The sequence below is a fragment of the Engystomops pustulosus genome, chromosome 10 (genome assembly GCF_040894005.1).
Source record: "Engystomops pustulosus chromosome 10, aEngPut4.maternal, whole genome shotgun sequence".
Classification (NCBI taxonomy): domain Eukaryota; kingdom Metazoa; phylum Chordata; class Amphibia; order Anura; family Leptodactylidae; genus Engystomops; species Engystomops pustulosus.
The window spans coordinates 103,446,069-103,466,639 of NC_092420.1; the positions used below are offsets into that span (position 1 = coordinate 103,446,069).

Consider the following 20,571-nt stretch of genomic DNA (forward strand, 5'->3'; position numbering starts at 1 on the left):
GGAGCATGCACACTGTGATCCGGAGCATATACTGTATGAACTAGAGCATGTGCACTATGATCCGGAGCATATGCAGTATGAACTAGAGCATGCGCACTATGATCCGGAGCATGCGCACTGTGATCCGGAACATATGCAGTATAAACTAGAGCATGCACACTGTGATCCGGAGCATATGCTGTATGAACTAGAGCATGCGCACTATGATCCGGAGCATGCGCACTGTGATCCCTAACATATGCAGTATGAACTAGAGCATGCGCCCTGTGATCCGGAGCATATGCCGTATGAACTAGAGCATGCGCCCTGTGATCCGGAGCATATGCCGTATGAACTAGAGCATGCGCCCTGTGATCCGCAGCATATGCAGTATGAACTAGAGCATGCGCACTGTAATCAGGAGCATATGCTGTATGAACTAGAGCATGCGCACTGTGACCCGGAGCATATTCAGTATGAACTAGAGCATGCGCACTGTGATCCGTAGCATATGCAGTATGAACTAGAGCATGCGCACTGTAATCAGGAGCATGCGCACTGTGACCCGGAGCATATTCAGTATGAACTAGAGCATGTGCACTATGATCCGTAACATATGCAGTATGAACAAGAGCATGTGCACTATGATCCGTAACATATACAGTATGAACAAGAGCATGTGCACTATGATCCGTAACATATACAGTATGAACTAGAGCATGCGCCCTGTGATCCGGAACATATACAGTATGAACTAGAGCATGTGCACTATGATCCGGAGCATATGCTGTATGAACTAGAGCATGTGCACTATGATCCGGTGCATATGCCGTATGAACTAGAGCATGCGCCCTGTGATCCGTAGCATATGCAGTATGAACTAGAGCATGCGCACTGTAATCAGGAGCATGCGCACTGTGACCCGGAGCATATTCAGTATGAACTAGAGCATGTGCACTATGATCCGTAACATATGCAGTATGAACAAGAGCATGTGCACTATGATCCGTAACATATACAGTATGAACAAGAGCATGTGCACTATGATCCGTAACATATACAGTATGAACTAGAGCATGCGCCCTGTGATCCGGAACATATACAGTATGAACTAGAGCATGTGCACTATGATCCGGAGCATATGCTGTATGAACTAGAGCATGTGCACTATGATCCGGTGCATATGCCGTATGAACTAGAGCATGCGCCCTGTGATCCGTAGCATATGCAGTATGAACTAGAGCATGCGCACTGTAATCAGGAGCATGCGCACTGTGACCCGGAGCATATTCAGTATGAACTAGAGCATGTGCACTATGATCCGTAACATATGCAGTATGAACAAGAGCATGTGCACTATGATCCGTAACATATACAGTATGAACAAGAGCATGTGCACTATGATCCGTAACATATACAGTATGAACTAGAGCATGCGCCCTGTGATCCGGAACATATACAGTATGAACTAGAGCATGTGCACTATGATCCGGAGCATATGCTGTATGAACTAGAGCATGTGCACTATGATCCGGAGCATGCGCACTGTGATCCGGAACATATGCCGTATGAACTAGAGCATGTGCACTATGATCCGGAGCATGCGCGCTGTGATCCATCACCTGTCCTCCAGCCTCCTGTCCCCCAGCCTTCACCTGTCCCCCAGCCTCCTCCCTTGCCCTCCTGTCCCCCAGCCTTCCCCTGCCCCAGCCTCCTCCTCCTGTCCCCCAGCCTCCTACTGTCCGGCAGCCTCCTCTTGTCCCCCCAGCCTCCTCCTGTGCCCTTCTCTCCTCCAGCCTCCTCCTGTCCCCCAGCCTCCTCCTGCGCCCTCCTGTGCTCCAGCCTCCTCCTGTGCCCTCCTGTCCCCCCCAGTATCCTCCTGTCTCCCCAGTATCCTCCTGTCCTTCAGCCATCTCCTGTGCCCTCCTGCCCCCCCCAGCCTGCTCCTGTAGCCTCCTGCCCCCCCAGCCTCCTCCCTTGCCCTCCTGTTCCCCAGCATTCCCCTGCCCCAGCCTCCTCCTGTGCTCCAGCCTCCTCCTCCTGTCCCCCAGCCTCCTCCTGTCCGTCAGCCTCCTCTTGTCCCCCCAGCCTCCTCCTGTGCCCTTCTCTCCTCCAGCCTCCTCCTCTGCTCCAGCCTTCTCCTGTCCCCCAGCCTCCTCCTGTCCCCCAGCCTCCTCCTGTCCGGCAGCCTCCACTTGTCCCCACAGCCTCCTCCTGTGCTCCAGCCTCCTCCTGTGCCCTCCTGTGCTCTAGCCTCCTCCTGTGCCCTCCTGTGCTCCAGCCTCCTCCTGTGCCCTCCTGTCCCCCCCAGTATCCTCCTGTCCCCCCAGTATCCTCCTGTCCTCCAGCCTCATCCTGTAGCTTCCAGCCTCCTCCTGTTCCCCCAGCCTCCTCCTGTCCCCCAGCCTCCTCCTGTCCCTCCAGCCTCCTCCTGAGCCCTCCTATCCCCCAGCCTCCTCCTGTCCCCCAGCCTCCTCCTGTCCCCCTCAGCCTCCTCCTGTCCCCCTCAGCCTCCTCCTGTCCCCCTCAGCCTCCTCTTGTCCCCCTCAACCTCCTCTTGTCCCCCTCAACCTCCTCCTGTGTCCCCTGGCAGCCTCCTGTCCCCCTGCCTCCTCCTGTCCCCCTTGCCTCCTCCTGTCCCCCTTGCCTCCTCCTGTCCCCCGGCAGCCTCCTCCTGTCCCCGGCAGCCTCCTCCCGCGTCCCCCGGCAGCCTCCTCCCGCGTCCCCCGGCAGCCTCCTCCCGCGTCCCCCGGCAGCCTCCTCCCGAGTCCCCCGGCAGCCTCCTCCCGCGTCCCCCGGCAGCCTCCTCCCGCGTCCCCCGGCAGCCTCCTCCCGCGTCCCCCGGCAGCCTCCTCCCGCGTCCCCCGGCAGCCTCCTCCCGCGTCCCCCGGCAGCCTCCTCCCGCGTCCCCCGGCAGCCTCCTCCTGTTCCCGCTGCCTCCTCCTGTTCCCCCAGCCTCCTCCTTTTCCCCCAGCCTCCTCCTTTTCCCCCAGCCTCCTCCTTTTCCCCCAGCCTCCTCCTGTTCCCCCAGCCTCCTCCTTTTCCCCCAGCCTCCTCCTGTTCCCGCAACCTCCTCCTGTTCCCGCAGCCTCCTCCTGTTCCCGCAGCCTCCTCCTGTTCCCCCAGCCTCCTCCTGTTCCCCCAGCCTCCTCCTGTTCCCGCAGCCTCCTCCTGTTCCCGCAACCTCCTCCTGTTCCCGCAGCCTCCTCCTGTCCCGCAGCCTCCTCCTGTCCTCCTGTGCTCTGGCAATGACCCTTGATGACCTCAGATCACCTGGAACAGCCCAGGATAAAGCTAATTGCTAACCAGATACCAAGTGCTGGGGGAACGTGACATGTCAGGAACACGAAAACAAATCTGTACAAACAAGAAGCGAACGGTAAGAGGAACGCGTGACCCGGATTAGGGCGATCACCTCTCCATCTGGTGTCAGACACTGCAGGGAATATCTACAAGTCAGAGAGAGGAAGATATCATGTAATATACATATATACTGTACACGGGGGAGGGGGGTATTCACACCCCTTTACATGCCCTCTGCCTCCCCCCCAGTAATGTGCACTCTGCCTCCCCCCCAGTAATGTGCACTCTGCCTCCCCCCCAGTAATGTGCCCTCTGCCTCCCCCCCAGTAATGTGCACTCTGCCTCCCCCCCAGTAATGTGCACTCTGCCTCCCCCCCAGTAATGTGCCCTCTGCCTCCCCCCCTGTAATGTGCCCTCTGCCTCCCCCCCAGTAATGTGCACTCTGCCTCCCCCCCAGTAATGTGCACTCTGCCTCCCCCCCAGTAATGTGCCCTCTGCCTCCCCCCCTGTAATGTGCCCTCTGCCCCCCCCCAGTAATGTGCCCTCTGCCTCCCCCCCAGTAATGTGCCCTCTGCCTCCCCCCCAGTAATGTGCACTCTGCCTCCCCCCCAGTAATGTGCCCTCTGCCTCCCCCCCAGTAATGTGCACTCTGCCTCCCCCCCAGTAATGTGCACTCTGCCTCCCCCCCAGTAATGTGCCCTCTGCCTCCCCCCCTGTAATGTGCCCTCTGCCCCCCCCCAGTAATGTGCCCTCTGCCTCCCCCCCAGTAATGTGCCCTCTGCCTCCCCCCCAGTAATGTGCCCTCTGCCTCCCCCCCAGTAACGTGCCCTCTGCCTCCCCCCCAGTAATGTGCCCTCTGCCCCCCCCCAGTAATGTGCCCTCTGCCCCCCACAGTAATGTGCCCTCTGCCTCCCCCCCAGTAATGTGCCCTCTGCCCCCCCCCAGTAATGTGCACTCTGCCTCCCCCCCAGTAATGTGCCCCCTGCCTCCCCCCCAGTAATGTGCCCTCTGCCTCCCCCCCAGTAATGTGCACTCTGCCTCCCCCCCAGTAATGTGCCCTCTGCCCCCCCCCAGTAATGTGCCCTCTGCCTCCCCCCCAGTAATGTGCCCTCTGCCCCCCCCCAGTAATGTGCACTCTGCCTCCCCCCCAGTAATGTGCCCTCTGCCTCCCCCCCCAAGTAATGTGCCCTCTGCCTCCCCCCCAGTAATGTGCCCTCTGCCCCCCCCCAGTAATGTGCACTCTGCCCCCCCCCAGTAATGTGCACTCTGCCTCCCCCCCAGTAATGTGCCCTCTGCCTCCCCCCCAGTAATGTGCCCTCTGCCTCCCCCCCAGTAATGTGCACTCTGCCTCCCCCCCAGTAATGTGCCCTCTGCCCCCCCCCAGTAATGTGCCCTCTGCCTCCCCCCCAGTAATGTGCCCTCTGCCCCCCCCCAGTAATGTGCACTCTGCCTCCCCCCCAGTAATGTGTTCTCTGCCTCCCCCCCAGTAATGTGCCCTCTGCCTCCCCCCCAGTAATGTGCCCTCTGCCTCCCCCCCAGTAATGTGCCCTCTGCCCCCCCCCAGTAATGTGCACTCTGCCCCCCCAGTATTGTGCCCTCTGCCTCCCCCCCCGTAATGTGCCCTCTGCCTCCCCCAAGTAATGTGCCCTCTGCCTCCCCCCCAGTAATGTGCCCTCTGCCCCCCCCAGTAATGTGCCCTCTGCCTCCCCCCCAGTAATGTGCCCTCTGCCTCCCCCCCAGTAATGTGCCCTCTGCCTCCCCCCCAGTAATGTGCCCTCTGCCTCCCCCCCAGTATTGTGCACTCTGCCTCCCCCCCCAGTAATGTGCCCTCTGCCCCCCCCAGTAATGTGCCCTCTGCCCCCCCAGTAATGTGCCCTCTGCCTCCCCCCCAGTAATGTGCACTCTGCCTCCCCCCCAGTAATGTGCACTCTGCCTCCCCCCCAGTAATGTGCCCTCTGCCTCCCCCCCAGTAATGTGCACTCTGCCTCCCCCCCAGTAATGTGCACTCTGCCTCCCCCCCAGTAATGTGCCCTCTGCCTCCCCCCCTGTAATGTGCCCTCTGCCTCCCCCCCAGTAATGTGCACTCTGCCTCCCCCCCAGTAATGTGCACTCTGCCTCCCCCCAGTAATGTGCCCTCTGCCTCCCCCCCTGTAATGTGCCCTCTGCCCCCCCCCAGTAATGTGCCCTCTGCCTCCCCCCCAGTAATGTGCCCTCTGCCTCCCCCCCAGTAATGTGCACTCTGCCTCCCCCCCAGTAATGTGCCCTCTGCCTCCCCCCCAGTAATGTGCACTCTGCCTCCCCCCCAGTAATGTGCACTCTGCCTCCCCCCCAGTAATGTGCCCTCTGCCTCCCCCCCTGTAATGTGCCCTCTGCCCCCCCCAGTAATGTGCCCTCTGCCTCCCCCCCAGTAATGTGCCCTCTGCCTCCCCCCCAGTAATGTGCCCTCTGCCTCCCCCCCAGTAACGTGCCCTCTGCCTCCCCCCCAGTAATGTGCCCTCTGCCCCCCCCAGTAATGTGCCCTCTGCCCCCCACAGTAATGTGCCCTCTGCCTCCCCCCCAGTAATGTGCCCTCTGCCCCCCCCAGTAATGTGCACTCTGCCTCCCCCCCAGTAATGTGCCCCCTGCCTCCCCCCCAGTAATGTGCCCTCTGCCTCCCCCCCAGTAATGTGCACTCTGCCTCCCCCCCAGTAATGTGCCCTCTGCCCCCCCCCAGTAATGTGCCCTCTGCCTCCCCCCCAGTAATGTGCCCTCTGCCCCCCCCCAGTAATGTGCACTCTGCCTCCCCCCCAGTAATGTGCCCTCTGCCTCCCCCCCCAAGTAATGTGCCCTCTGCCTCCCCCCCAGTAATGTGCCCTCTGCCCCCCCCCAGTAATGTGCACTCTGCCTCCCCCCCAGTAATGTGCCCTCTGCCTCCCCCCCAGTAATGTGCCCTCTGCCTCCCCCCCAGTAATGTGCACTCTGCCTCCCCCCCAGTAATGTGCCCTCTGCCCCCCCCCAGTAATGTGCCCTCTGCCTCCCCCCCAGTAATGTGCCCTCTGCCCCCCCCCAGTAATGTGCACTCTGCCTCCCCCCCAGTAATGTGTTCTCTGCCTCCCCCCCAGTAATGTGCCCTCTGCCTCCCCCCCAGTAATGTGCCCTCTGCCTCCCCCCCAGTAATGTGCCCTCTGCCCCCCCCCAGTAATGTGCACTCTGCCCCCCCAGTATTGTGCCCTCTGCCTCCCCCCCCGTAATGTGCCCTCTGCCTCCCCCAAGTAATGTGCCCTCTGCCTCCCCCCCAGTAATGTGCCCTCTGCCCCCCCCAGTAATGTGCCCTCTGCCTCCCCCCCAGTAATGTGCCCTCTGCCTCCCCCCCAGTAATGTGCCCTCTGCCTCCCCCCCAGTAATGTGCCCTCTGCCTCCCCCCCAGTATTGTGCACTCTGCCTCCCCCCCCAGTAATGTGCCCTCTGCCCCCCCCAGTAATGTGCCCTCTGCCCCCCCAGTAATGTGCCCTCTGCCTCCCCCCCAGTAATGTGCACTCTGCCTCCCCCCCAGTAATGTGCACTCTGCCTCCCCCCCAGTAATGTGCCCTCTGCCTCCCCCCCAGTAATGTGCCCTCTGCCTCCCCCCCAGTAATGTGCTCTCTGCCCCCCCCCCAGTAATGTGCCCTCTGCCTCCCCCCCAGTATTGTGCACTCTGCCTCCCCCCAGTAATGTGCCCTCCGCCCCCCCCCGCAGTAATGTGCCCTCTGCCTCCCCCCCAGTAATGTGCCCTCTGCCTCCCCCCCAGTAATGTGCCCTCTGCCTCCCCCCCAGTAATGTGCCCTCTGCCTCCCCCCCAGTAATGTGCCCTCTGCCCCCCCCAGTAATGTGCCCTCTGCCTCCCCCCCAGTAATGTGCCCTCTGCCTCCCCCCCAGTAATGTGCCCTCTGCCTCCCCCCCAGTAATGTGCCCTCTGCCTCCCCCCCCCAGTAATGTGCCCTCTGCCTCCCCCCCAGTAATGTGCCCTCTGCCTCCCCCCCAGTAATGTGCCCTCTGCCTCCCCCCAGTAATGTGCCCTCTGCCTCCCCCCCAGTAATGTGCCCTCTGCCTCCCCCCCAGTAATGTGCCCTCTGCCTCCCCCCCAGTAATGTGCCCTCTGCTTCCCCCCAGTAATGTGCCCTCTGCCTTCCCCCCAGTAATGTGCCCTCTGCCTCCCCCCCAGTAATGTGCCCTCTGCCTCCCCCCCAGTAATGTGCCCTCTGCCCCCCCAGTAATGTGCCCTCTGCCTCTCCCAGTAATATGCCCTCTGCCCCCCCCAGTAATGTGCCCTCTGCCCCCCCCAGTAATGTGCCCTCTTCCCCCCACCAGTAATGTGCCCTCTGCCCCCCCCAGTAATGTGCCCTCTGCCCCCCCAGTAATGTGCCCTCTGTCCCCCCCAGTAATGTGCCCTCTGCCTCCCCCCATTAATGTGCCCTCTGCCTCCCCCCCAGTAATGTGCCCTCTGCCTCCCCCCCAGTAATGTGCACTCTGCCTCCCCCCCAGTAATGTGCCCTCTGCCTCCCCCCCAGTAATGTGCACTCTGCCTCCCCCCCAGTAATGTGCACTCTGCCTCCCCCCCAGTAATGTGCCCTCTGCCTCCCCCCCTGTAATGTGCCCTCTGCCCCCCCCCAGTAATGTGCCCTCTGCCTCCCCCCCAGTAATGTGCCCTCTGCCTCCCCCCCAGTAATGTGCCCTCTGCCTCCCCCCCAGTAACGTGCCCTCTGCCTCCCCCCCAGTAATGTGCCCTCTGCCCCCCCCCAGTAATGTGCCCTCTGCCCCCCACAGTAATGTGCCCTCTGCCTCCCCCCCAGTAATGTGCCCTCTGCCCCCCCCCAGTAATGTGCACTCTGCCTCCCCCCCAGTAATGTGCCCTCTGCCTCCCCCCCAGTAATGTGCCCTCTGCCTCCCCCCCAGTAATGTGCACTCTGCCTCCCCCCCAGTAATGTGCCCTCTGCCCCCCCCCAGTAATGTGCCCTCTGCCTCCCCCCCAGTAATGTGCCCTCTGCCCCCCCCCAGTAATGTGCACTCTGCCTCCCCCCCAGTAATGTGCCCTCTGCCTCCCCCCCCCAAGTAATGTGCCCTCTGCCTCCCCCCCAGTAATGTGCCCTCTGCCCCCCCCCAGTAATGTGCACTCTGCCTCCCCCCCAGTAATGTGCCCTCTGCCTCCCCCCCAGTAATGTGCCCTCTGCCTCCCCCCCAGTAATGTGCACTCTGCCTCCCCCCCAGTAATGTGCCCTCTGCCCCCCCCCAGTAATGTGCCCTCTGCCTCCCCCCCAGTAATGTGCCCTCTGCCCCCCCCCAGTAATGTGCACTCTGCCTCCCCCCCAGTAATGTGCCCTCTGCCTCCCCCCCAGTAATGTGCCCTCTGCCTCCCCCCCAGTAATGTGCCCTCTGCCTCCCCCCCAGTAATGTGCCCTCTGCCCCCCCCCAGTAATGTGCACTCTGCCCCCCCAGTATTGTGCCCTCTGCCTCCCCCCCCGTAATGTGCCCTCTGCCTCCCCCAAGTAATGTGCCCTCTGCCTCCCCCCCAGTAATGTGCCCTCTGCCCCCCCAGTAATGTGCCCTCTGCCTCCCCCCCAGTAATGTGCCCTCTGCCTCCCCCCCAGTAATGTGCCCTCTGCCTCCCCCCCAGTAATGTGCTCTCTGCCTCCCCCCCAGTAATGTGCCCTCTGCCTCCCCCCCAGTATTGTGCACTCTGCCTCCCCCCCCAGTAATGTGCCCTCTGCCCCCCCCCAGTAATGTGCCCTCTGCCCCCCCAGTAATGTGCCCTCTGCCTCCCCCCCAGTAATGTGCACTCTGCCTCCCCCCCAGTAATGTGCACTCTGCCTCCCCCCCAGTAATGTGCCCTCTGCCTCCCCCCCAGTAATGTGCCCTCTGCCTCCCCCCCAGTAATGTGCTCTCTGCCCCCCCCCAGTAATGTGCCCTCTGCCTCCCCCCCAGTATTGTGCACTCTGCCTCCCCCCAGTAATGTGCCCTCCGCCCCCCCCCCCAGTAATGTGCCCTCTGCCTCCCCCCCAGTAATGTGCCCTCTGCCTCCCCCCCAGTAATGTGCCCTCTGCCTCCCCCCCAGTAATGTGCCCTCTGCCTCCCCCCCAGTAATGTGCCCTCTGCCCCCCCCAGTAATGTGCCCTCTGCCTCCCCCCCAGTAATGTGCCCTCTGCCTCCCCCCAGTAATGTGCCCTCTGCCTCCCCCCCAGTAATGTGCCCTCTGCCTCCCCCCCCAGTAATGTGCCCTCTGCCTCCCCCCCAGTAATGTGCCCTCTGCCTCCCCCCCAGTAATGTGCCCTCTGCCTCCCCCCCAGTAATGTGCCCTCTGCCTCCCCCCCAGTAATGTGCCCTCTGCCTCCCCCCAGTAATGTGCCCTCTGCCTCCCCCCCAGTAATGTGCCCTCTGCTTCCCCCCCAGTAATGTGCCCTCTGCCTTCCCCCCAGTAATGTGCCCTCTGCCTCCCCCCCAGTAATGTGCCCTCTGCCTCCCCCCCAGTAATGTGCCCTCTGCCCCCCCAGTAATGTGCCCTCTGCCTCTCCCAGTAATATGCCCTCTGCCCCCCCCAGTAATGTGCCCTCTGCCCCCCCAGTAATGTGCCCTCTGCCCCCCACCAGTAATGTGCCCTCTGCCCCCCCCAGTAATGTGCCCTCTGCCCCCCCAGTAATGTGCCCTCTGTCCCCCCCAGTAATGTGCCCTCTGCCTCCCCCCATTAATGTGCCCTCTGCCTCCCCCCCAGTAATGTGCCCTCTGCCTCCCCCCAGTAATGTGCCCTCTGCCTCCCCCCAGTAATGTGCCCTCTGCCTCCCCCCAGTAATGTGCCCTCTGCCCCCCCCCCAGTAATGTGCCCTCTGCCTCCCCCCCAGTAATGTGCCCTCTGCCTCCCCCCCAGTAATGTGCCCTCTGCCTCCCCCCCAGTAATGTGCCCTCTGCCTCCCCCCCAGTAATGTGCCCTCTGCCTCCCCCCCAGTAATGTGCCCTCTGCCTCCCCCCCAGTAATGTGCCCTCTGCCTCCCCCCCAGTAATGTGCCCTCTGCCTTCCCCCCAGTAATGTGCCCTCTGCCTTCCCCCCAGTAATGTGCCCTCTGCCTCCCCCCCAGTAATGTGCCCTCTGCCTCCCCCCCAGTAATGTGCCCTCTGCCCCCCCCAGTAATGTGCCCTCTGCCTCTCCCAGTAATATGCCCTCTGCCCCCCCCAGTAATGTGCCCTCTGCCCCCCCCCCAGTAATGTGCCCTCTGCCCCCCACCAGTAATGTGCCCTCTGCCCCCCCCAGTAATGTGCCCTCTGCCCCCCCAGTAATGTGCCCTCTGTCCCCCCCAGTAATGTGCCCTCTGCCTCCCCCCATTAATGTGCCCTCTGCCTCCCCCCCAGTAATGTGCCCTCTGCCTCCCCCCCAGTAATGTGCCCTCTGCCTCCCCCCAGTAATGTGCCCTCTGCCTCCCCCAGTAATGTGCCCTCTGCCTCCCCCCAGTAATGTGCCCTCTTCCTCCCCCCAGTAATGTGCCCTCTGCCCCCCCCCCAGTAATGTGCCCTCTGCCCCCCCAGTAATGTGCCCTCTGTCCCCCCAGTAATGTGCCCTCTGCCCCCCCCCAGTAATGAAACCCTCTGCCCCCCCCAGTAATGTGCCCTCTGCCCCCCCCAGTAATGTGCACTCTGCCCCCCCAGTAATGTGCCCTCTGCCTCCCCCCCAGTAATGTGCCCTCTGCCCCCCCCTCAGTAATGTGCCCTCTTCCCCCCCTCAGTAATGTGCCCTCTGCCCCCCCCTCAGTAATGTGCCCTCTGCCTCCCCCCCCAGTAATGTGCCCTCTGCCTCCCCCCCAGTAATGTGCCCTCTGCCTCCCCCCCAGTAATGTGCCCTCTGCCCCCCCCCAGTAATGTGCCCTCTGCCTCCCCCCAGTAATGTGCCCTCTGCCTCCCCCCAGTAATGTGCCCTCTGCCTCCCCCCAGTAATGTGCCCTCTGCCTCCCCCCCAGTAATGTGCCCTCTGCCTCCCCCCCAGTAATGTGCCCTCTGCCTCCCCCCCAGTAATGTGCCCTCTGCCTCCCCCCCAGTAATGTGCCCTCTGCCCCCCCCCAGTAATGTGCCCTCTGCCCCCCCAGTAATGTGCCCTCTGTCCCCCCCCACCAGTAATGTGCCCTCTGCCTCCCCCCCAGTAATGTGCCCTCTGCCTCTCCCCCAGTAATGTGCCCTCTGCCTCCCCCCAGTAATGTGCCCTCTGCCTCCCCCCCAGTAATGTGCCCTCTGCCTCCCCCCCAGTAATGTGCCCTCTGCCTCCCCCCCAGTAATGTGCCCTCTGCCTCCCCCCCAGTAATGTGCCCTCTGCCTCCCCCCCCAGTAATGTGCCCTCTGCCTCCCCCCCCAGTAATGTGCCCTCTGCCTCCCGCCCCAGTAATGTGCCCTCTGCCTCCCCCCCCAGTAATGTGCCCTCTGCCTCCCCCCCAGTAATGTGCCCTCTGCCTCCCCCCCAGTAATGTGCCCTCTGCCTCCCCCCCAGTAATGTGCCCTCTGCCTCCCCCCCAGTAATGTGCCCTCTGCCCCCCCCAGTAATGTGCCCTCTGCCCCCCCCCAGTAATGTGCCCTCTGCCCCACCAGTAATGTGCCCTCTGTCCCCCCCCCAGTAATGTGCCCTCTGCCCCCCCAGTAATGTGCCCTCTGCCCCCCCCCAGTAATGTGCCCTCTGCCCCCCCAGTAATGTGCCCTCTGCCCCCCCAGTAATGTGCCCTCTGCCCCCCCAGTAATGTGCCCTCTGCCCCCCCAGTAATGTGCCCTCTGCCCCCCCCCCCCAGTAATGTGCCCTCTGCCCCCCCCCCAGTAATGTGCCCTCTGCCCCCCCCAGTAATGTGCCCTCTGCCCCCCCCCAGTAATGTGCCCTCTGCCCCCCCCCAGTAATGTGCCCTCTGCCCCCCCCCAGTAATGTGCCCTCTGCCCCCCCCAGTAATGTGCCCTCTGCCCCCCCCCAGTAATGTGCCCTCTTCCCCCCCAGTAATGTGCCCTCTGTCCCCCCCAGTAATGTGCCCTCTGCCTCCCCCCAGTAATGTGCCCTCTGTCCCCCTCCAGTAATGTGCCCTCTGCCCCCTCCAGTAATGTGTCCTCTGCCCCCACCAGTAATGTGTCCTCTGCCCCACCAGTAATGTGCCCTCTGTCCCCCTCCAGTAATGTGCCCTCTGTCCCCCTCCAGTAATGTGCCCTCTGTCCCCCTCCAGTAATGTGCCCTCTGCCTCCCCCCCAGTAATGTGCCCTCTGCCTCCCCCCAGTAATGTGCCCTCTGCCTCCCCCCCAGTAATGTGCCCTCTGCCCCCCCCCAGTAATGTGCCCTCTGCCTCCCCCCCAGTAATGTGCCCTCTGCCTCCCCCCCAGTAATGTGCCCTCTGCCTCCCCCCCAGTAATGTGCCCTCTGCCTCCCCCCAGTAATGTGCCCTCTGCCTCCCCCCCCAGTAATGTGCCCTCTGCGTCCCCCCCAGTAATGTGCCCTCTGCCTCCCCCCCAGTAATGTGCCCTCTGCCCCCCCCAGTAATGTGCCCTCTGCCTCCCCCCCAGTAATGTGCCCTCTGCCTCCCCCCCCAGTAATGTGCCCTCTGCCTCCCCCCCCAGTAATGTGCCCTCTGCCTCCCCCCCAGTAATGTGCCCTCTGCCCCCCCCCCAGTAATGTGCCCTCTGCCCCCCCAGTAATGTGCCCTCTGCCCCCCCAGTAATGTGCCCTCTGCCCCACCAGTAATGTGCCCTCTGTCCCCCCCCCCACCAGTAATGTGCCCTCTGCCTCCCCCCCAGTAATGTGCCCTCTGCCCCCCCCCCCAGTAATGTGCCCTCTGTCCCCCTCCAGTAATGTGCCCTCTGTCCCCCTCCAGTAATGTGCCCTCTGTCCCCCTCCAGTAATGTGCCCTCTGTCCCCCCTAGTAATGTGCCCTCTGCCCCCCTCCAGTAATGTGCCCTCTGCCTCCCCCCCAGTAATGTGCCCTCTGCTCCCCCCCAGTAATGTGCCCTCTGCTCCCCCCCAGTAATGTGCCCTCTGTCCCCCCCAGTAATGTGCCCTCTGTCCCCCTCCAGTAATGTGCCCTCTGTCCCCCTCCAGTAATGTGCCCTCTGTCCCCCTCCAGTAATGTGCCCTCTGCCCCCCTCCAGTAATGTGCCCTCTGCCTCCCCCCCAGTAATGTGCCCTCTGCTCCCCCCCAGTAATGTGCCCTCTGCCCCCCCCCAGTAATGTGCCCTCTGCCCCCCCCCAGTAATGTGCCCTCTGTCCCCCTCCAGTAATGTGCCCTCTGTCCCCCTCCAGTAATGTGCCCTCTGTCCCCCTCCAGTAATGTGCCCTCTGTCCCCCCTAGTAATGTGTCCTCTGCCCCCCAGTAATGTGTCCTCTGCCCCCACCAGTAATGTGTCCTCTGCCCCCACCAGTAATGTGCCCTCTGCCCCCACCAGTAATGTGTCCTCTGCCCCCACCAGTAATGTGTCCTCTGCCCCCACCAGTAATGTGTCCTCTGCCCCCACCAGTAATGTGTCCTCTGCCCCACCAGTAATGTGTTCTCTGCCCCCCAGTAATGTGTCCTCTGCCCCCCAGTAATGTGTCCTCTGCCCCCCAGTAATGTGTCCTCTGCCCCACCAGTAATGTGCCCTCTGTCCCCCCCAGTAATGTGTCCTCTGCCCCCCAGTAATGTGTCCTCTGCCCCCCAGTAATGTGTCCTCTGCCCCCCAGTAATGTGTCCTCTGCCCCCCAGTAATGTGCCCTCTGCCCCCCCCAGTAATGTGTCCTCTGCCCCCCAGTAATGTGTCCTCTGCCCCCCAGTAATGTGTCCTCTGCCCCCCAGTAATGTGCCCTCTGCTCCCCCCCAGTAATGTGCCCTCTGTCCCCCCCAGTAATGTGCCCTCTGTCCCCCTCCAGTAATGTGCCCTCTGTCCCCCTCCAGTAATGTGCCCTCTGTCCCCCTCCAGTAATGTGCCCTCTGCCCCCCTCCAGTAATGTGCCCTCTGCCTCCCCCCCAGTAATGTGCCCTCTGCTCCCCCCCAGTAATGTGCCCTCTGCCCCCCCCCAGTAATGTGCCCTCTGCCCCCCCCCAGTAATGTGCCCTCTGCCCCCCCCCAGTAATGTGCCCTCTGTCCCCCTCCAGTAATGTGCCCTCTGTCCCCCTCCAGTAATGTGCCCTCTGTCCCCCTCCAGTAATGTGCCCTCTGTCCCCCCTAGTAATGTGTCCTCTGCCCCCCAGTAATGTGTCCTCTGCCCCCACCAGTAATGTGTCCTCTGCCCCCACCAGTAATGTGCCCTCTGCCCCCACCAGTAATGTGTCCTCTGCCCCCACCAGTAATGTGTCCTCTGCCCCCACCAGTAATGTGTCCTCTGCCCCCACCAGTAATGTGTCCTCTGCCCCACCAGTAATGTGTTCTCTGCCCCCCAGTAATGTGTCCTCTGCCCCCCAGTAATGTGTCCTCTGCCCCCCAGTAATGTGTCCTCTGCCCCACCAGTAATGTGCCCTCTGTCCCCCCCAGTAATGTGTCCTCTGCCCCCCAGTAATGTGTCCTCTGCCCCCCAGTAATGTGTCCTCTGCCCCCCAGTAATGTGTCCTCTGCCCCCCCCAGTAATGTGTCCTCTGCCCCACCAGTAATGTGCCCTCTGCCCCCACCAGTAATGTGCCCTCTGCCCCCCCCCAGTAATGTGCCCTCTGCCCCCCACCAGTAATGTGCCCTCTGCCCCCACCAGTAATGTGCCGTCTGCCCCCACCAGTAATGTGTCCTCTGCCCCCACCAGTAATGTGCCGTCTGCCCCCACCAGTAATGTGCCGTCTGCCCCCCAGTAATGTGCCCTCTGCCCCCACCAGTAATGTGCCCTCTGCCCCCACCAGTAATGTGCCCTCTGCCCCCACCAGTAATGTGCCCTCTGCCCCCACCAGTAATGTGCCCTCTGCCCCCACCAGTAATGTGCCGTCTGCCCCCACCAGTAATGTGCCCTCTGCCCCCCCCAGTAATGTGCCCTATGCCCCCCCCCCCCCCCCAGTGGATAGGAAGCCACAGCACATGGGCGACATTTCAGGATGAACCTAAAATGCCCTCTGACCTTTACAGGTCAACTTAAAGGGAACCCATCACCACACTTCATCTACTTGAAATAACTGCAATGTTATGCAGAGCTATTCCCACTCCTTTCAGGTCCAAAGTCATCAGAAATATGCAAATTAAGTTTAAGTGGGGCTACCTATCCACTGGGGGTGTGTGCTGGGGCTACCTATCGATTGGGGGGGGGGTGCTGTGGCTACCTATCTATTGGGGGGGGGGGTGCTGTGGCTACCTATCTACTGAGGGGGCGTGTGCTGTGGCTACCTATCTACTGGGGGGTATGTGCTGTGGCTTCCTATCCACTGGGGGGGTGTGCAGGGGCTACCTATCGATTGGGGGGGGGGGTGCTGTAGCTACCTATCTATTGGGGGGGGGGGTGCTGTGGCTACCTATCTACTGAGGGGGCGTGTGCTGTGGCTACCTATCTACTGGGGGGTATGTGCTGTGGCTTCCTATCCACTGGGGGGGTGTGCAGGGGCTACCTATCGATTGGGGGGGGGGGGGGGTGCTGTAGCTACCTATCTATTGGGGGGGGGGTGCTGTGGCTACCTATCTACTGAGGGGGCGTGTGCTGTGGCTACCTATCTACTGGGGGGTATGTGCTGTGGCTTCCTATCCACTGGGGGGGTGTGCAGGGGCTACCTATCGATTGGGGAGGGGGTGCTGTGGCTACCTATCTATTGGGGGGGGGGTGCTGTGGCTACCTATCTACTGAGGGGGCGTGTGCTGTGGCTACCTATCTACTGGGGGGCATGTGCTGTGGCTACCCATCTACTGGGGGGCATGTGCTGAGGCTACCTATTTACTGGGGGGGGGGGGTGCTGGGGCTACCCATTTACTGGGGGGCATGTGCTGAGGCTACATATCTACTGGGGGGCATGTGATGTGGCTACCTATCTACTGGAGGCATGTGCTGTGGCTACCCATCTACTGGGGGGCATGTGCTGAGGCTACCTATTTACTGGGGGGGGGTGCTGGGGCTACCTATCTACTGGAGGCATGTGCTGTGGCTTCCTATCTACTGGGTGGCATGTGCTGTGGCTACCCATCTACTGGGGGGCATGTGCTGAGGCTACCTATCTACTGGGGGGCATGTGATGTTGCTACCTATCTACTGGGGGGCATGTGATGTGGCTACCTATCTACTGGAGGCATGTGCTGTGGCTACCCATCTACTGGGGGGCATGTGCTGAGGCTACCTATTTACTGGGGGGGGGTGCTGGAGCTACCTATCTACTGGAGGCATGTGCTGTGGCTTCCTATCTACTGGGTGGCATGTGCTGTGGCTACCTATCTACTGGGTGGCATGTGCTGGGCTACTGGGGGGCATGTGCTGTGGCTATCTATCTACTGGGGGGCATGTGCTGGGGCTACCTATCTACTGGGGGGCAAGTGCCGGGGCTACCTATCTACTGGGGGGCATGTGATGTGGCTACCTATCTACTGGAGGCATGTGCTGTGGCTACCCATCTACTGGGGGGCATGTGCTGAGGCTACCTATTTACTGGGGGGGGGGTGCTGGGGCTATCTATCTACTGGAGGCATGTGCTGTGGCTTCCTATCTACTGGGTGGCATGTGCTGTGGCTACCCATCTACTGGGGGGCATGTGCTGAGGCTACCTATCTACTGGGGGGCATGTGATGTGGCTACCTATCTACTGGGGGGCATGTGCTGTGGCTACCCATCTACTGGGGGGCATGTGCTGAGGCTACCTATTTACTGGGGGGGGGGGTGCTGGGGCTACCTATCTACTGGAGGCATGTGCTGAGGCTACCTATTTACTGGGAGGCATGTGCTGGGGCTACCTATCTACTGGGGGGTATGTGCTGTGGCTTCCTATCTACTGGGTGGCATGTGCTGTGGCTACCTATCTACTGGGTGGCATGTGCTGGGCTACTGGGGGGCATGTGCTGTGGCTACCTATCTACTGGGGGGCATGTGCTGAGGCTACCTATTTACTGGGAGGCATGTGCTGGGGCTACCTATCTACTGGGGGGTATGTGCTGTGGCTTCCTATCTACTGGGTGGCATGTGCTGTGGCTACCTATCTACTGGGTGGCATGTGCTGTGGCTACCTATCTACTGGGGGGCATGTGCTGTGGCTACCTATCTACTGGGGGGCAAGTGCCGGGGCTACCTATCTACTGGGGGCATGTGCCGAGGCTACCTATCTACTGGGGGGCATGTGCCGGGGCTACCTATCTACTGGGGGGCATGTGCTGGGGCTACCTATCTACTGGGGGGCATGTGCTGGGGCTACCTATCTACTGGGGGCATGTGCTGGGGCTACCTATCTACTGGGGGGCATGTGCTGGGGCTACCTATCTACTGGGGGGCATGTGCCGGGGCTACCCATCTACTGGGGGCATGTGCCGGGGCTACCCATTTACTGGGGGGCATGTGCCGGGGCTACCCATCTACTGGGGGGCATGTGCCGGGGCTACCCATCTACTGGAGGGCATGTGCTGGTGCTACCCATCTACTGGGGGCATGTGCTGGGGCTACCTATCTACTGGGGGGCATGTGCTGGGGCTACCTATCTACAGGGGGGCATGTGCTGGGGCTACCTATCTACTGGGGGGCATGTGCCGGGGCTACCTATCTACAGTGGGGCGAGTGCATATTGTATCTCCCTCTCGGATCTATAACCTGCAGCCGGCAGATAATTACATGCTGTAGGTTTCCTATAACACAGAGAATCTGTAAGATATAACATCGGGTTATATCCCGAGGCTTATCCCCAAACTTCCTGTTCCTACTTTCCTGAATGATAAGATCTTAATGAGACCCGCCTGCCAGTCCCCGCTGTCCCGCCTGCCAGTCCCCGCTGTCCCGCCTGCCAGTCCCCGCTGTCCCGCGTGCCAGTCCCCGCTGTCCCGCCTGCCAGTCCCCGCTGTCCCTCCTGCCAGTCCCCGCTGTCCCTCCTGCCAGTCCCCGCTGTCCCTCCTGCCAGTCCCCGCTGTCCCGCCTGCCAGTCCCCGCTGTCCCTCCTGCCAGTCCCCGCTGTCCCGCCTGCCAGTCCCCGCTGTCCCTCCTGCCAGTCCCCGCTGTCCCGCCTGCCAGTCCCCGCTGTCCCTCCTGCCAGTCCCCGCTGTCCCTCCTGCCAGTCCCCGCTGTCCCTCCTGCCAGTCCCCGCTGTCCCTCCTGCCAGTCCCCGCTGTCCCGCCTGCCAGTCCCCGCTGTCCCGCCTGCCAGTCCCCGCTGTCCCGCCTGCCAGTCCCCGCTGTCCCTCCTGCCAGTCCCCGCTGTCCCGCCTGCCAGTCCCCGCTGTCCCTCCTGCCAGTCCCCGCTGTCCCGCCTGCCAGTCCCCGCTGTCCCTCCTGCCAGTCCCCGCTGTCCCGCCTGCCAGTCCCCGCTGTCCCTCCTGCCAGTCCCCGCTGTCCCTCCTGCCAGTCCCCGCTGTCCCTCCTGCCAGTCCCCGCTGTCCCTCCTGCCAGTCCCCGCTGTCCCGCCTGCCAGTCCCCGCTGTCCCGCCTGCCAGTCCCCGCTGTCCCGCCTGCCAGTCCCCGCTGTCCCTCCTGCCAGTCCCCGCTGTCCCGCCTGCCAGTCCCCGCTGTCCCTCCTGCCAGTCCCCGCTGTCCCGCCTGCCAGTCCCCGCTGTCCCTCCTGCCAGTCCCCGCTGTCCCGCCTGCCAGTCCCCGCTGTCCATGTGGGGACGTTGTGTAATCATCTTCTCCTCGGTTTTGCTCTCTTCAGCCTGATGTCCGGTTTGGCGGCTCTGGATGCGAAGACGTCGAGCCGCTTGGGGATCATCACCATCGCCTACTACCTGTGGACGACCTTTGTGGCAGTGATCGTAGGGATCATCATGGTGTCCATCATCCACCCCGGAGGAGCCGCCCAGAAGGAGAACACAGAGCACAGCGGGAGGCCGGTCATGAGCTCGGCGGACGCCCTGCTGGACCTGATCCGGTGAGTTCTGGTGCGATGCTCTGATTCTATGGAGGTTGTAGAAGCTTCTGCAGCCGCTACACTGCTACACTAAAGACCCCACTAGTCCAAGCCATTTTATATACTGGGTAGAATTTGCATTTAATACAAAGTTTCCAGAATTTTTCTCTTTTGTTGCCACTTTTGAATTCTTTGTGGTGGACTCCGAGGTGTAACACATTTCGCTGCACATTGGACTTCTTTTTGTCCTTCACCAGAATATCAGGATCGAATGTCGGCCCAACTAATATTTAAACAAATATTAACATTTTTCATAAAATAAAATCTATTTATCAAAATCCATACATCCAGGCCCCGGGACTGTGGGAATCTTCTTATATTTGATATCCTTGTCCGCCTTCCTTCTAAAATCATCTTTTAAAATTATGCTAATGAGTCAGAAGGGCTCTGGGGTTGTTACCAGAGCCCCTCTGTGATTCAGCTTCACAGACTGTTACTCTGTCTCCCATCTCCCTGCTCCCTCAGTAGTTCCCCCTCCCTCAGCTCTGGGCTTTGGGGGCGTTTAAGGCTATCACAATGTGCAGGAGCACTTCCCCCTCACACTGTGTGGCGGAGGAAGGTGACACAGCGTAACAACCTGTAAAGCTACAGCACAGAGGGGCCCTAGAAACACCCCCAGAGTCCTTTATGCTTATTACAATAATTATAAAAGTTGATTGTAGAAGGAAGGAGAACATGGAACAGAAGAAGAAGATGTCACAGTCCTGATGGATTTTGATGGCAGAAAATATCTATTACAGACAGTCCCCGGGTTACATACAAGATCGGGTCTGTAGGTTTGTTCTTAAGTTGAATTTGTATGTAAGTTGGAACTGTATAATTTATCATTGTAATCCCAGACAGAACTTTTTTGGTCTCTGTGACAATTGGATTTTAAAAATGTTGGGTTGTCATAAGAACCAGGAGTAACACTAAAGCTTCATTACAGACGCCTCTGATAACTGTTACAGCTGATCATTAAAGCCTAGGACTAGAGCACAATACATTACCAACATCCAGAGGTGCGTCTGTGTCTAGGGGTCGTCTGTAAGTCAGGTGTTCTTAAGTAGGGGACCGCCTGTATTATCATCTTGTGTCCACAGACTGAATCTGGTGATGTCCGTATGAGCAGCCGCTGGACACGTGTGTAACCCCGTGCGATGTATATTTTATGCTACAGTCTATTATCGTGTGACATCACATGACCAGAGCTATAACGAGCCGTGCACCTGTGTGACATCACATGACCAGGGATATAACGAGCCGTGCACCTGTGTGACATCACATGACCAGGGATATAACGAGTCGTGCACCTGTGTGACATCACATGACCAGGG

At 61.1% G+C, this 20,571-nt stretch overlaps 1 protein-coding gene across 3 annotated transcripts in view; it reads left to right on the forward strand.

The window, feature by feature from the left end:
• SLC1A7 (solute carrier family 1 member 7) overlaps nt 1-20,571 on the forward strand; it is an 88,335-nt gene that overhangs the window by 26,626 nt on the left and 41,138 nt on the right. For all 3 annotated transcript variants that reach the window (XM_072128354.1, XM_072128352.1, XM_072128353.1), the window contains exon 3: nt 19,001-19,216. In XM_072128354.1, coding sequence (XP_071984455.1) covers nt 19,001-19,216 — 216 coding nt within the window. The remainder of the gene's footprint in view (nt 1-19,000; nt 19,217-20,571) is intronic.